We start from the raw sequence: 15,372 nt of genomic DNA on the forward strand, positions 1-15,372 counted from the left end.
TTTCCCCATCAGGAAAATGGGGATGAAGATGATGATGATGCTTCCATCACTGAGTTGGTGTGAGGATTCAGCCACTTAATGCAAGTAAACATTTTAGTCCAGGGCCTGGCACATGGTAATGAATTATTTGATATTATTTGATTCCTGGAGTTGAAATATGGGGGAAGAAGAAGAGCGTATATGTCTCCCTGTTGCAGAGGCAGTGGCATGTGTAGGTTTCGCTGGTCTCCCCCTGACTCCCTGTGGGGCGGGCCCAGGTCAGAAATCCTGAGGCCCGTTGCTGAGGGAGGTCAGGGGAAAGGTTATTGTCAAATCTCCCCATTAGAGCTATTTTTCTTGAGGAGCCCTGGACCGGGCACTTGAAGTGCAGCAACCTTGAATCTCATCTGGGCTTTGCCGCTGATTTATTGTGAGATCTGGTCCAAGACCCCTCCTTTTCCTCTTTGCAGATTATGATCTCAGAGCGCCTTTTGTTTAATATTCCCACAGCACACATGGAGAGGAGGCTCCAAGGCAGCCCTTCAGACTTGCTTGGAGCCTGAGGCCCGCACCTGTCTCCTGTCTGACCACCTGGGGGATCCACGCCCCCACTCCCACCTCGGGGAGAGGATGCTGTCCCAGGGTCCTGCCATAATCCTAATGTCCTCCGTCTCTCCTGCCTTCATCGGCATCACCCCAGTCCAGCCTTCCTTCTCCTGACGTATGTCCTGTTACCCCTCCTTTTCAGGTGACTGGCCCACGGTCTCCTGTAAGACACGAGCAGAGTAAGGCTCTTCCCTCTCTAGTGCTCAGGGCTCTTACCCTCGTGGGGCCCCCACCTTGGGGTCCCCTACTTCCTCTCCTCTGAGACCCACTCTGCTTGCTGCCCCTCTCCCGGCGCTGGGCTGAGGCTGTATTCCTGCCAGTTCCACGCGGGGACTGGACTTGGCCCTGCCCTGCCCAGGACACCTGAGGGGCTGGACTCCCGTCCACTTGCCTGGATGAGCTAGGCTAGCCACAAGTCTCATGCCCTCTTTGAGCCTCAGTTTCCTCTTCGAGGGAGCACTTCTAGATGTTTTTCTTTTTCACCCACTTGCTCCCCATTAGGAAAGAGCTGGGGTTGGGCCGCAAATCTGAGGTCACCTCTGGAAGGGCGTCTAAGCACCTGGAGCTCTCATGGGTGGAGAAGAGGAGACAGACAGGATGCCTCTCCTCTGCCCCAGCCCCCTTGTTGGATTGTGTCAGGAGCCCAGAGGGTCTCCATCGGGAGCTACTCGCCGCCACTCAAGGGTCCTGCCTCAGAAAGCCCCAGGCCTTGGCTCTCTGGCACTCCCAGCCCCACCCCTCCCCAGCTCTTAAAGTCAGGGTGAGGTTGGGAGCCAGGGAGGGCCCTCATCCGCCCCTGCCTGCCCACCTTGGCCCAGACTAGAGCCCAGGTGCCACACCCTAGTGGGAGCTGTCACCTATAATCATAGGTGCTTTCAAGTGTGGCCCAACCACACTCTGGGTGGGGGCTGCCTGCCTGGCCGCCAGCACCTTGTAGACAGAAGCTCCCTTCATAGCTCCCTTCATTTTGCCTGAAACCAGGGTGGGGCGGATCCATCCCTACGGCCCTGGCCAGGGGAAGTTGTGCAACCCAGGGCACCACCCCCAGCACTCAGCCCATGGAGGTGGGGGCAGCAGAACCGAGATTTCACATCCATCTTTTTTTTTTTTTTCCATCACGCCATGGGGCTTGTGGGATCTTAGTTCCCTGACTAGGGATTGAATTGGGCCCTCAGCATTGAAAGTGTGGAATCCTAACCACTGGACCACCAGGGAATCCCCTACATCCATCTTCAATGGGGCACTTCTCAAGGGACTCTTAGATCAGAGCTGCCAATCACAAGGGAGGCGACCTGGGTGGCTCTGGGAGGTGGTAAGAGGGGGTGGGGGTAGGAGATAAGCTGGGTTTAGGGGTCAGACAAGGCTGGGTTTGAATCTGCTGCTGTTCACTGGCCTGGTGACCTCTCTGAGCCGGCACATCCCCACCTGCAAGACGTGGCTAATAACACACCCATCTTGCGGGGCCGTGGTGAATTTATAACGTGGTAACTCCTGTGAAGTGCCTGGTGCTCAGAAGTGTTCATTGTTATTAAGGAAAGAGGGCCTTTAATTTTGGATACTGAGACTTAGATTAATGAGAATTACCTGGCTTTGTGTGCCTTAATAGCACGTTCAAGTATCTTGTGAGTCCCACCTTGGAGATGAGAAAACTGAGAGTCACAACTGCCCCAAGGTCACAAAGCTGGTTAAGGGTGGAGGGATTGGCACCCGGGCCTCCTGCCTCTCTCTCTGGCAGGGGAGACTGCCCAGGCAGTCCAGGGAGGGCTGCGGCTGTGGCTTGCAGGCCAGGGCGAGCTGTACAGCCCAGAGTTACCTGTGGGACAGGGAGGCTTGGGTCAACCTCTCTGGGTTCACTTCCAGCCCTGACCATGCACGCTTCCTCCAGGGTACTGAGCTGCCAGGGGTAGTTTTTCTGGGATTAAGAGGACGACTCCACCCCCAGGGAGTTCCCAGAAGCCAAGGGGTTGGGGAGCAGGGGGACACTGCAGGGATTTCTTAATCAGAGGGGCCCTCCCCTCATCCCTAGCCCCAAAGTCTGGGGTACTCTGCTGCAGCCCTGAGACCAGCCTCCTAGCCTCCTGGCCTGGCCCTGCGCCCAAGGACTTGGCCACACTAGCCACTCCCTTGGTAGGCCTTTGCCAACTGTGACTGTGCCAGCCCCTCCCTCCCTGGCTCAGCCTTAGAGAAAGCGCGAGAGTGTTCAGGCAGCTGCCCGAGCTCCCTAGAGAGGCCTGACAGCTGATGAATTGCCAGTTGCCGGGCCTGCTGGGAACTAAGAATGTGGGCAGCCGTAATTAGAGCGCATGGGGGTGGGGGGTACTGGGTCTTTCTGGAAGTATCTAGATACTGCCCCTCCTGGAATCCATTTCCAAAAACCCATCTCCCAGGCCTTTGGCCTCTGGCTGGCCTTGGGGTCACCTCACCTCCATCACCACTGAAGGGGGGCCAAGGAGGGGCCAGGTGGGAGGGCTGGGGATCTCTCCTCCTACACCCCCCGCCCCGCGGTCCAGCAGAAAGAATCTGTCTAGCTTGGGAGTCTGGGGATGGACACGTCTCTGACGCTGTGACCTTGGCCAGTGGCCGGCTTCCGTGACTCATTTTCTTCATCTGTACAATGAGACCATTGGACTGGATGTTCTCGAAGACTCCTTCCAGCACTGGTGAATCAACAGTTTCTCCTCCACTCTCGCCCGTCCCCCAGCTTCTCCCCCACCCCACCCCACCCCCGACACCCCAGGGATATGTATATGGTGAGTGGATGCAGAGGGTGAGGGAGGACATGGAGATGTGGCATCCCCTGTGGTGGTTGTGCAGGTGGGAGGCCCTGTGGCTGGAGCACCCTCATGTGCTGGGTGTCCTGAGAGCCTTTCTCAGGTGGAGGGGGTCTTGGCAAAGAAAGGGCTGGTGCCTGGTGATAAGGCCAGTTTGCTGAATACGCCCTCAGCTGAGAGAGGCTGGTAGGGTGGGGGGAGGCCAGGGGGCTTCCAGGAGCATCTCAGAGAGGCAGGGGAAGGGGGGCAGTCAGCTGGGACTCCCAAATTGGGCACGTGCACTTGTGACTTGCTACCTGGGGTCTGGGGCTGTAGGAAATGGATTAATAAAAAGGGGCGAATTTGCCAGGACACAGGAAAGCCTCATCCAGTCTCCTGGCTGCTGTGTGTGTTGGGAGGGGAAGGATGGAGGGGTCCCTGAGGCCCCAAATGCAGAGAGAGAGGTGGGGAGAGGACTACTACACCCCAAATGCCACATCTTGCTAAGGGTCCCCCACCTCTTCTCCCATCTCCCCCTCCTTGCTACCAGATGGAAGTGGAGTTTCCTGTTTTCCTGCCTGCCTTCCAGTGTTTTTCCCTTTACCCAAGGTAAGAGCAGAAGAGTTCAGGCTGGACCCTCCGTTTGTAGGAGGATCAGGGGCCTGGTACCCTCCCTGTCCTTTTCAGCAAAACGGGCACCAAGTAGCCAGGGAGGTGCTGAGGACAGGAGCTTTGAGTTTCAGGCTGATATGGACCCTCCCCCAGGGATCTCTCCACTTCCAGCAGGCCAATTTTATATCCCTTCTGGTGCACAGCCAACCAGCAGTTTTTTTCCTCTCTCTCTGTCGCCCTCTAGGGTCTTCCTATTGCCACTATGCCTTTGGTCTCCACCCTCCCCGACAGTTGCTGGAACCCCACACCCTGTAGTTCCTTCGTTGGCTCCTTTACTCATTCAACAAACATCTCAAGGGTGCCTATTTAAGGGATGCAGAGATAAGAAGGCATGGCCTGGGCTCCAGAAGCTCACAGATTTAGGGAGAGAAAGACATGCCAACAAATAAACTGGATCAAGAGCTTGATGCCCTAAAGGCAGGAACAGACCCAGGGCTGGAGGTACCCAGAGGCAGGAGTGGCCACTGCAGCTGGGGATCAGGAAGGCTCCTTGGAGTAGGAGGCAGCTGAGCTGGGCCTGGAACCATGAGCTCTGGGGAACCTGCGGAGGTGGAGAGGGCATGCACGGGGGCTGAGGGGTGCCCAGGGAGGAGGGTCTGCTGGAGTCAAGGACAGTGAGGGGAGCGGAGGTTGGAGGGTGGTGGGCAAGAGGATGGCAGTTCCAGGTGGAGCCATTCGAAAGGCCTTAATTCAGGACTGTGTACTCAGAGCCAGGAAGTGGGCGTGGCACATAGTAGGTGTTCAGTAAGCATGTATGGAAAGAGTGGGGGAATGAATGGTCAGATTTGCATTTTAGATATGGTGGCATGGACTGGAGGGGGCAAGATCCAGGCAGCCCAGCTAGTAAAGAGGCGGGCCTGGGTGGGGTTGTGGTGAGGGGCCAGGAGCTGGGGTGGGGCAGAAAAGGAAGTGGCACTGCCTGGTCGCCTGGTTGCAGCCTGGTTGTGGGATGCAGATGAGAAAGGCGGTCAGGCTGGCAGTGAGGTAATAGAAGGGGGACGGGGAAGGGGCAGCTTTGGGCTCATGTGAGACAGGCTGAACTTTCATGCCTGCCTTTGGGTGTGTTTCATGCCTCTACCCCCTCCAACAGGGGGCATCTCCAGAGCAGGGCCAAATCTGCTTTCCCTGTAGCCCTAACCCTTACCTGAGGCCTAGTGTTTTTTTTTTTTTTTTTTTTTTTTGGCCGCACTGCCTAGCATGCGGGATTTTAGTTCCTCTACCAGGGATTGAACCTGTGCCCCCTGCGTCGGAAGCGCGGAGTCTTTACTGGACTGCCAGGGAAGTCCCAGTCTGAGGCCTAGTTTTGCTGAACGTGTGTAAAGTGTTAAAGAGATCACTGATGCTTCTTTGACCAGCTTCCTCAGATCAGAAACAGAGTCACTGGCCAAAGGCCTCCTCAGGTGCCCCTTCCAGTCTGAGGGAGAAGAAACTAGAGAGCGGTTATGTGCTGACACAGCCCTAGGCTTCGGAACACAGCCCCCCGCTCTGCAGCCCAGATCAGACCAAGGATATCTCTTGTGTCACGGCTCACGCAGACTAGAGCCGTGGCCACGCCCGCTGACCTCTCAGTAGAGGTGGGCCGGGGTTCTTGACCTGTGGGGCCCTGAAGAATTACAGAGTGTCTGTGAGATGTGAAGTTGCCTGCAGGTGGGCGTGTGCACATTCTTTTGAGGAAAAGGTCCAACGTTCATCAGATTCCCAAAGAGCAGCTGATTCAAAGCAAGGTTAAAATCTACCACTCGAAGAGAAAAGGGGAAGAAGGAAGATAAGGAGGAAGAGGAAGAGGGGAATGTGTATATTTGTTTAGATCTATATAAAAGAAATACAATGTGAATAGGTATTTAAAAAAAAAAGCCACACCAGCTCTCCCTTTCCAGTCCCCATCCTAGCACCTATCCAGGGCTGGACACACGGTATTTTCTTCAAGTGGCCACTTATGGGTGACTCCCTCTATGGCAGGCCCTCTGCCTGTGCCCAGCACTCTCAGGACAATATCCCCTTTCGGCCTCCTCCCAGCCCCGCGTGGAGCCCAGATTCACAGCCAGTGTTGCTCTGTGCTGTGTCCCAGCTGTTCTGCACCCTCCACCTGTAAGGAGGCTCCTGCATGTGGGCCCGTCCCATCCCCCATTCACTGCTGAAGCGAGGCTGGGTGTGTGGGGGCTGGGAGGATGGGGAGATTCCAAGCCCACAGGTCCTCCGGGCTAGGAAGAAGGTCTTTTAGGGTCCCTGTTTTTCTCCCCACCGAGCTGCAGGCTCTGCAGACTCGTGCATGGAGGTGTGAGGTAGACATGCGGGGCCCTGGTTCCTTGGTGCCAGCTCTTCTCCTGGGTCCCGAGGAGTCTAAGTCCCTCTCATTTCTCAGAGGACAGGACCCCAGGACCCCCTGCCTTTCCCACACTCCCCAGGTACCCAAATCCACAGAGGCCTGGTCTCACTACCTGCCATCCGGGCACCAAGTGTTTTATTAGAGTCCAATTTTTATCCGCACTGCGGAGAAGGAGGGGGAAATTGAGAGAGGGGGAACCCGGACCAGACCCCAGACCCCTCCCCCCACTGGAGCCCAGGGCATCTGCCCTGTTGGGCCAAGGAAGACTTCGTGAGATCCCTGAGGGCCCCAGGAGGAGGGGGCTGGGAGCAGCAGAAGAGGGCTGGGGGCCACGGCTTCCCCATCCATGCCCCAGGACAAGGCCCTCAGTCTAGATTCCACCCTTTCTTCGAAGGGCTGTAGCACCCCTCTCTGGGAGGAGAGGAGGAGGAAGTACTCCCTTTGGCTCCCTGCTCCCTTGGGCAGGTCCCAAAGGGCACATTATCCTATGCCTGCTGTCATCTAGCCCAGGTCCCAGCCACTGGGCACACCGGGACTCCGGGGCCTGCTCAGTCATCCGACTGCACTGCTTTCCCCCTCGCAGGCTCCTCCTCCATCTACCCCTTCTCTCTTCCACCTCCTGACCCGAACCCCTTTTGATCTGAGGGTCAGATGCAGCTGTGGTCTGTACACCCCACCTCTTGTCATGCAGAAGCCCTGGCTGGCGTGGCTTTGGCCCAGGGCATGGGGTGAGGGCTGGAGGGGAGAGCCTGGCCTGGAGAGGTGGGACTAAGGGTGAGGTCCTCAGGGGCCCACCCAGTCTGGGCACTCCTGGGCCAGGGGAGGGGTTTGGGGAGGCTGTGGGGCCAGCCTCCAGCCTTCAGCCAGGGTCCTCCTGCAGCTGGCTCAGAAGGAAGTGGTTCCCCAGCCTGGATGGTGGTGCACCAAGGGTTAGGCCATTCTTCCTTCTGTCTAACTTAGCTCCTGCTTGCTGTCCCATCTCCGTGTCCGCCCCGTGGTAGAGAGGAGCTGAGGGTCCTACGGAGTGGCAGGGGAGGCTCCCAGGTCTGGCACCTTCACAGGTGTCTCTGGGTCCACTGAGCTGAGGTCCCCAGCCTAGTGAGCTGGCACCAAGCAGGAAGCAGGGCAGGGTGATCCCTGTGTTCGAAACGGCTTTGTTCCCTGGACACGATGGGTGAGCAGGAGGTGGGGGTGGGGACCCTCTAGAAGCAGCAGAATCCAGCTCCTCTTTGTCTTCAAGGCACCCACCCTCAAGGTCTTCCCTGGACCCGGGACCTCTTTGTAGTAGTGGGGTGCAGGCCCCCTGTGGCTCCTGGGGCCTGAGCCCTTGCCTCTCCCTGTGCCAGGGGGCACGAAGCTGGGTCTGCTGGGCTCAGAAGCCCCCGCTCTCTGAGCTGCTCCGGCTGTGGTAGCTGGGACTGGGGGTCCGGGAGGGGCTGCGCGTGCGGCTGCGGGTCCGACTGCGGCTGCTGTAGCTTCCGTGGCTGTGGCCGGGGCTGGGGCTGCGGCTGGGGCTCCGGCTTGAGTAGTCGCTGCTCAGGCAGCTGGAGGAGGATGAGGGGCTGGGCCGGTAGTAGGGGATGGGACGCTTTCGGGCACTGCCGGGAGGGAAAAGCCAATTACAGGCCATCCAGGGCCCTGAGCTCTGCCAATCCTGGGCCCTCTCTCAGGCCCTGAGCCCCTCCCCAGCAGTGGCCAGGGCTTCCCTGCCTCCATTTCCTCTGAGCCTTGACCTTGGAATTCTCCCCGCCTCTACCCCTGCCCCAGCAAGGCTGGAGGACAGGCAGTGGGTACTTGCCAATTTCGTGTTGATCACTTTGTTTTTCCTCACTTGTCTGCAAGGAAAGGGGACCAAGTCTCTGCTTAACCAGAGTAGATGCTCAATAAATATTTGTTGAATAATGAAATTTTTAAATATGGACAACATCAGCCAAGCTAAGCAGTGACTTCTGGGCATGGGAGGGTTTGGGAACATGGCCCAGTCCTGCTTCTTTGTCCCCCACAGAATCGAGGAGTTTGGCTTTTAGATCACTCGGAGGGAACAGGAGGAGCCCCCTGGCCTCTGCTGTCCACGCCCGAGGCCCTGGCCCAGGCCCGCCAGCCCCCACTCCTTACACAGCTACCTCCCGCTGGCCCGGAGTTAGTTTGAAGCCAGGAGACTGTGACCCGGAGAAAAGAAAAGAGAGTTAAGGGGGGACAATGCCCCCTTGCGTGGGGTTAATTCTGAGGAAGAAAACAGGTGTACGTTAGTTGGGGGAGGAGGAGGCAGCCTGGGAGGGGGTGCTGAAGTTGGTGCCAGGTGGAAGGTGTGGAGGTCTGGCTGTCCTAGGACCCCCTGTGTATGGGGGTATCTGGGGGGGGGGTGGCGTCCCAAGCCTGGCAGCCTGGCCTCTAGCTCTGATGTGAAAACTGAGGCCCAGAGAGGCACGCCGATCTCCCCAGGCTGCCTGGCAAGGCCAGCGCAGAGCGGGGCGCAGAATTTTGCCCGTGGCCCTCTACCCCATGTCAGGGATCTAGGGCTGCAGGATGATTTCCACAAATGCAGACCATCATCTCACCTGGAGACCCAGGCCCAGACCCTCCAGTCCTGGCAGACTGTGTGGGCAAAGTGGGAGGGACCGGTTCCTCTCACAGCTGCCCCAGAGACCAGACTGCTGGTGCCCCCTCCTCCAAATTCCCCAGGGGGCTGGGAAGTGAGCAGAGAGGTTAGTGAGAAAAGGAGAGGCAGACAGACAGCTGAACAGAGCCAGTCAGCTCACATGGGCATCTCCCCTGCAGCCTGTGGAGAGGGGGTCCACCCGGCCCCCAGGCTGGCCACAGGCCACTCAGCAGGCTGGACCTTGAGATGAAGGAGAAAAGGAGACATCATTGCCAGGAGATGAATGTGGGGAGGGAAGAAGTGGGAGGGGCTCCAAGAGGGATGGTTGGAATCTTCCAGAGCTGAACTCCTTGCCTGCTGCTGTACCCAGACCCAAGTACCGGCCCCTCCCGTCCATGGCCTTCAGGATGCTTCCCTTCTGGAGGCCTCCCGCCCCTCTGTCTCTCGGGCCCCAACCCCTCCCCAGCACCTCAGTCCTAGTCTGCGAGCCCTCTTCCCCTACAGCCCTCTCGCCCTACCTCCTCTCCTTCGGCGCCCGCCCCTCCCTGCACCAGGTTCAGTTGGCCGAGGACCCCCGAGGTCCCCGCGGCCCGGCCCCGGCCCCTGGGTACCTGGTGATGCGCCGCGGCTCCATGAAGCTGGGCGAGTCCCGGCGCCGCTTGCGGATGGGCGAGTAGCTGCGGGAGCGGCGCCGGGCGCGGGCGGCCTCGGCCTCGGCGTGCCTCGCGCGGCCCTCGCCGTCCTTGTCCCTGCGGGGCCCGAGCCGAGGTGAGCTACGCGGCCCGGCCCGGCCCAGCCGGCCCCGCCGCCGCCACCCCTGGGCCCGCACTTACCGGCCCAGGGTTTTCTTGGGCGACGGCGAGCGGCTGGGGCTGCGGGCCCTCTTCTCCGCCGAGCGCGAGCGGGATTTGGAGGGCGAGCGGCTGGAGCTCCACGAGCGCGTGTGCGGGCCCGGGCTGCGCGACGAGCTCTTCCCCTCCGGGCCGCCGTGCCTGCCGTGCGCGCCCGGGGACGGGGAGGGGCTGGCGGGCCGGGCGCGCGGGGGCCGCTCCTTGGCCCTGCAGGAGGGGCACGGCGACAGGGGGGGCTCAGCTGGGAGAAGGTGGGCCCCGGGCTGCGGAGGAGGGGGAGGAGCGGGCGCCCGGGTGACAGGGAGGGGCTCACTTAGGGAGAGATGAGTGGGCCCCGTGGAGGGGAAAGGGCTCGCGAGGGGGAAGGGGGGCCAAGGGGTTAGTGATGAGGAGGAGGTGGTCGTGCTGGGGGTCGGGGAGAGGCTCCCGGAGGAGGGGAGGGGGCTGGGGAGGGGGGAGAGGAATCAGAGAGGAAGAGGCTGTTCCGTGCTGTCGGGGGAGAGCGGTCGTTGGGGTGGGGGGCAAGTGAGGGAGGAGGATCTGGATCTGAGCGGGCGGGGCGGGGGGAGAGCTCTGCTGCGGGGAGAGGGGTCGGCGATGGCGCGCTCACTGCGTGCGGAGGAAGTACGACCAGGCCGGGGAGGCGGTCGGTGGGGGGAGGGTGTTCCGCGGGGGAGGGCTGCGCTCCGTCGGAGGAGGGTGTTCCGCGGGGTGGGGGGAGCTCCGCGCGTGGAGAACGACAAGCGCGGGGAGAGGGGGAGGGAGGGGCGCCCCGCGCGGGTCCCAGGGGCAGAGCCCGCTCACCGTCTGCCGTGCCCGCCGTGGCCTCGTTCGGAGCCGGGCTCGGGCCCGGGGCCGGGGGCGCCGCCGCCCGAGTCGCTGCTGGAGCGGGCCCTGCTGAGCGAGCGCGACGAGCCCCGGGGCGGCGCGGGCCGGGCGCGCCGGCGGCCCCTGCGGCGGGGCGCGGACGCCGAGGACCGCGAGCGCCGCCGCCGCCGTCGTCGCCGCCGCCGCCGCCGCCGCCTGGCCGCCCCGCCAGCCGCGCGGCCTCCTCTGCCCTGCGACGACGGCGCCGAGCGCGGGCTCGGGCTCTCCTTCCCCCGCGCGGGCGGCGTGGCTGCGCCGGCCTCCGCCTGGTCGCGGGCCCTGGGCGAGGGCGAGCTGGGCTTCTGACAGGGAGAGAGGCAGAGAGGGCACGGACGGGGTGGAGAGGGGACGGAGCGGGCGACAGAGGCGGGCAGAGGCGGAGAGACAGAGGAGACGGGGAATCCAGAGGGGGAGAGGCAGAGGCAGAGCCAGAGGGAAGAGACGGGGGAGGTTGGAGAAGCAGAAGGAGCGGAGACGGAGGAAAAGAGGAGACGCGGAGAGAGAGGGCAGATCCAGAGAAGGAGCGAGAGGCCGAGGGGGAGAGACGGGCGGGTGGGGTGGGGGGAGAGAGGAGAGGGGGCTTTCACCGGGCCCAGGCCGGGGGCTGCCAGTCCCGGAGCATCGCACACACGGTTCCCCGCGCCTGCCCTGCCTCTGCCTCTCCTGAGTGTCCACCTTCTGGCCTCAACAGTGCAGCTCATGCAAGGTTCTCGGCATGCAAAACACAAGAGGGACGGAGCGGTGGGGGGCGGGGGGGGCTGACAGGGAGGGGGATCCAGGACGGGCACCGGGGCTGGCATGGCTCCCCCTCGACGGGACGGAGGATCCCGGCAGAGAGAAGAGAGAGGGCGGGCACCGGGAGGCCCGGCCAGGGCCGGCCCACCAGGCCAGGCCGCCCAGCGCATGGGGGTGGGTGAGGGGATGGAGGGGGCACACGGCACACATATGGGGTTGGGGGCGGGGCGGGACAACTGAACTCAAAACTGAACCGAAGAAAGGGAGGAAAAACAGAAATAAAAAACAAAATCCACAAATGTCATTAGATACCAAAATCAAAAACAATGTCTGAACTCCTGGGGAACTGACATTTTTCTGTTAACATTTTTTCTTTCTTTGTTTTCCGGCCCTGCAGAGATCTCTGGAGCTGTCAGTAGCACCCGACTGTCTTTCTGTTTCTCTCTTTTCTTTTTCTTTCTTTTTCTTTTTCTTTTCTTTTTTTTTTTTAAATTCTGATTTTTTAAGTCCCTCTTGGTTAACGTCCACTTACCAATAAAGTGGCACTTCCTCCTTTAGTAGGTAAGATGTGTAAGAGAAGGGAAAAGTGTGGTAGCGTAAGTTCATCATTAGATTCACAAAAACGCAAGAGAGATAGAGAGAGAGAGAGAGAAACGCAACCACCCCATTCTAGGCCGAGAAGAGGCCACGCCACCTCTGGAGGAAGGACTGGCAGCGCCAGGCACCTCAGGCCTGAGTAGGCACCTCTTGGGTGACTGCTGGATAGAGATGTCGAATGTTTTTCCAAAAGTGGAGTCAGGACACAAGCATCGGGCTACAGAAAACCAGAAAGGGCACCTGGTACCATCAAAAGGGCCCTGGCTGGGAACCAGGGGTCTGAGAGCCTGCCACTACCTCACTGAGTGACACTGGCTAAGTCATTTCCCCATTCTGGGCCTTAGTTTCCCCATCCACAAAATGAGAGGGTCAGGTTTTGCTTCCTGACATCCCTTCCACAGCAGATATTCCAGGATTCCCTGACCACCCTCTCCAACCCCCTCCCTCCACAGAACTGACCCTTCCTCCTGCCCTTGGGCTTCCATCCAGGAACAGTTGATTGCACTTGTCTGTCTGTAAGTCCTCCCCCATCCCTCCTCACCCCCAATCACAGCACCAACTTGACTTTGAGCACCTCCAGGGCCGATTTGGTTTTGGTTTCAGCTTTGTAGCCTCAGTTTTTCTCACAGAACTTGGCATCTAGTGGGACCTCAGTGTGGTTTGCTGAGGAAGGAAGAAACACCCTTACAAGGGCCAGGGCCAAACCAGGGGGCACTAGGAAAGAGGCAGGGTCTGGGTCAAGCTCTTCCGACAGCCTCTTTGGAGGAGAGAGCAAAACCAGCTGCCACGCCTCAGGGCACCTTGCTGCCAGGGACTGGGAGGAGAGAGGCTTCCTTGGCATGGCCCTGGGGGCTTCCTGCAGGAGGTGGGGTGGTGTCAAGACCTCTCTGTTCAAGCTTGAATTCATAGACCAAGAAGGCAGTCCCCTCCGGGGCAGGGCACAGCCAGCTCGTGATTGGTGGCGGCCGCAGCAGCCAATGAACACCAGCCATAGCAGGGAGAGCAGCTGTCCAGAGCCAAAGGGGCCATGAAGACCTGGGAGGGCCTTCTGTTTAGGGAGGGGCAAGCATAGGCAGGCAGAGTAGATATCTCCAGGTACCAAATGCCCCTCAAGCACTCCGACCTTCCTGATCACCAGCTCACCTCTGCTAGGGGAGATGGAGGCTGGGCTGTTCGGTCATGGACCCTCTGAAATGGCAATCCATTCTTAGCAGACATCACCCGAGACCGTCATCTCCCCTAACACATACCCCCTCCACCCCAGCAGGTGGCCAGTGCCTCACAGTGCCCAAGCCCCCAGAACTAGGTTCTGTCATCCAGCATCCTTTTCCCTCCACAGGAGGCAAATGAGAAAGAAGTCTCTAGGATCCTAACCACTGAGGTCCAAGCCCCTGGGCCAGACCCCCTGTGCTGATCTGGATGCTTCCCGCCTAGCATGTTTCGAAGTCCAAGCTCTTCCCTACTTCCCTCTCATCTCTTTCATGCCAAATGGCTGCTAGAGCCCAAGATGATGGTAGCTGGCAAAGTGGAACACCCTAGGATTAGCTCTGCTATGAGTTTGCTGTGAAATCTTAAGGAAGTGACCGACTCTAGGAACCTCAGTTTCCCCACTGGTAAACTGGGGGATAACTGGGTCTTTGCTTAGGGGGCCCTGTACAGGGATTGAGAGGTTCTTTTCAGAGGACAACTGACTCACGGTCCCCTAACAGATGAATAGGGTCAGAGCAGGGCAGGAAGGCCTGGGGCCCCATGAGGTATTTCCCAAGTGCCAGGATGGAGGAGGACAGAAGGAAGGCTATGCTGGGAAGGGTGGCAGATAGCACCTCCCTGGGGAGACTTCTAGAGTCAGTCTCACCCTTATCCAGTCATCCCTCCTAAGGCCCTGGAGAGAGAGACACTATGATCCTGCCAGAGGGTGAGCCTCATCCCCAGCTTGGGTCTCATTCTTCCCAGTTGAGGGAGATCCAAGCCCAGACACCATGAAACTTCATAGCTGGATGGGACTGTGGTGGCCAAGGACCTCCAGACATCTCCAGAAGCCTGCTCTTATGTCCCTCTCATCTCTTTCCCCCCCTCCCACCCTCCCACCAGCCTGGCCAATGCCGATCACCCCTCTACCCTAGCTCAAGGTCACCACCTCCAGGAAGCCTCTCCTGATCCTCACCCTGAGTTGGGTGCTCTCCTCTATGATCCCACAGACCTTGTTCCATCCCTCAGTATAGACTGTGCCAGGGCTGGGGCTACTGTGACCAGCAGGAGCTCCCCATCCACAGTTCAGCTCTTCCTGCTCATCGTTCTGAGTGATCCTCACCGGTCCTCCAGCCTGGCAGGTGCGGGCCGTGAACCTGGGTGTGCCTGCCTCTCCCCTGGCACGGACGCCTAGCTGGGGCCCAGCACGGAGGAGGACCAGCATGTGCTGGCCTAGTGTGTGCACAAATGAATGAATGAGTGAGTGAATGAAGGACCTCGCTTGCCTCTGAGCCCTGCTTGCAGGAGCCCCTCTGCTCCCTGGTACCACCTGCTACCTGACATCTTTTGCTTATGTAAGACATTTTTGAGGGGAAAGACAAGAGCAGCGAGGGACAGGGTGCTTGCCCAATCCTGGTATCCTCAAAGACAGGAACGAGTGAGCAACTGGAACAACTACTCCCTCTAACTCAGCATCTGAAAATCCCATTTTGGGGGCCCTGGTCACATCAGGTGCCTCTTGAAGGTGAGGCCTCCACTCTCCCATCAGGCTGGGTCAGAGTCTCCTCTATCAGACCAGCAGCGCTGTCTCCCTCCCTAAACAATCTCCATGTCTGCCCTTCAGCACCACCCAGGGGTGAGGGATGCTCTGGTGGGTGAGCTTGCCAGGACCTGCCCCTGGGCCAGCACGGGGGCGGGGGAGGAGAGGATGAATAGCCGGGCTTCCTCGTTTTAAAGCTGAAGATAGAGGCCTGTGAGGCCTCGCAAGGGTTGGGATGTCAAACTTCTGCAGGGGCTCCCAAGTGGGACAGGAAACCATTTAAAGGGCAACTATGTGGAGGTGGGTTCCCTGAGGCCCTACTCCTGGATTGTACCCTCAGTGTGGCTGCATGAGCACTGGCCGGGAGTCACGAGTCTCAAGATGTTGGGTCTCCCCCAACATCTTGAGGGGCCCTGGCCCCTACCGACTCTCCCTTCTGGATCACCTGCACTGAGGGACCACATTTAACTCCAATTTGGAAGATGGAAGGATGCTGGGGGACTGAGGGAGCCCCTGTCTGGGTTAGGTTGTGGTTCAGGCAGGAGGTGGGTGAACTGAAGGTCCCCTCCATCTCTCAAATTGCCCCACAGAGACTTTGCTAAGTAGGTCATCTACATCCGGTACCTGTGCTTGGCTAGCTCACATCGCCCCTGAAGTTCAAG

The 15,372-nt window shown here is 59.6% G+C and overlaps 1 protein-coding gene across 1 annotated transcript in view; it reads right to left on the reverse strand.

Annotated features, from left to right (window-relative positions):
- Positions 1-7,578: 7,578 nt before the first annotated feature.
- The window catches only part of SRRM3 (serine/arginine repetitive matrix 3), a 33,563-nt gene continuing 25,769 nt past the window's right edge, over positions 7,579-15,372 (reverse strand). Inside the window, exons 11-14 of the mRNA XM_057748593.1 lie at positions 10,588-10,952; positions 9,766-9,990; positions 9,544-9,681; positions 7,579-7,931 (exon numbers count right to left, since the gene is read on the reverse strand). Coding sequence (XP_057604576.1) covers positions 7,706-7,931; positions 9,544-9,681; positions 9,766-9,990; positions 10,588-10,952 — 954 coding nt within the window. The 3' untranslated portion in view covers positions 7,579-7,705. The remainder of the gene's footprint in view (positions 7,932-9,543; positions 9,682-9,765; positions 9,991-10,587; positions 10,953-15,372) is intronic.

Source organism: Hippopotamus amphibius, chromosome 9 (genome assembly GCF_030028045.1).
Source record: "Hippopotamus amphibius kiboko isolate mHipAmp2 chromosome 9, mHipAmp2.hap2, whole genome shotgun sequence".
Taxonomy (NCBI): domain Eukaryota; kingdom Metazoa; phylum Chordata; class Mammalia; order Artiodactyla; family Hippopotamidae; genus Hippopotamus; species Hippopotamus amphibius.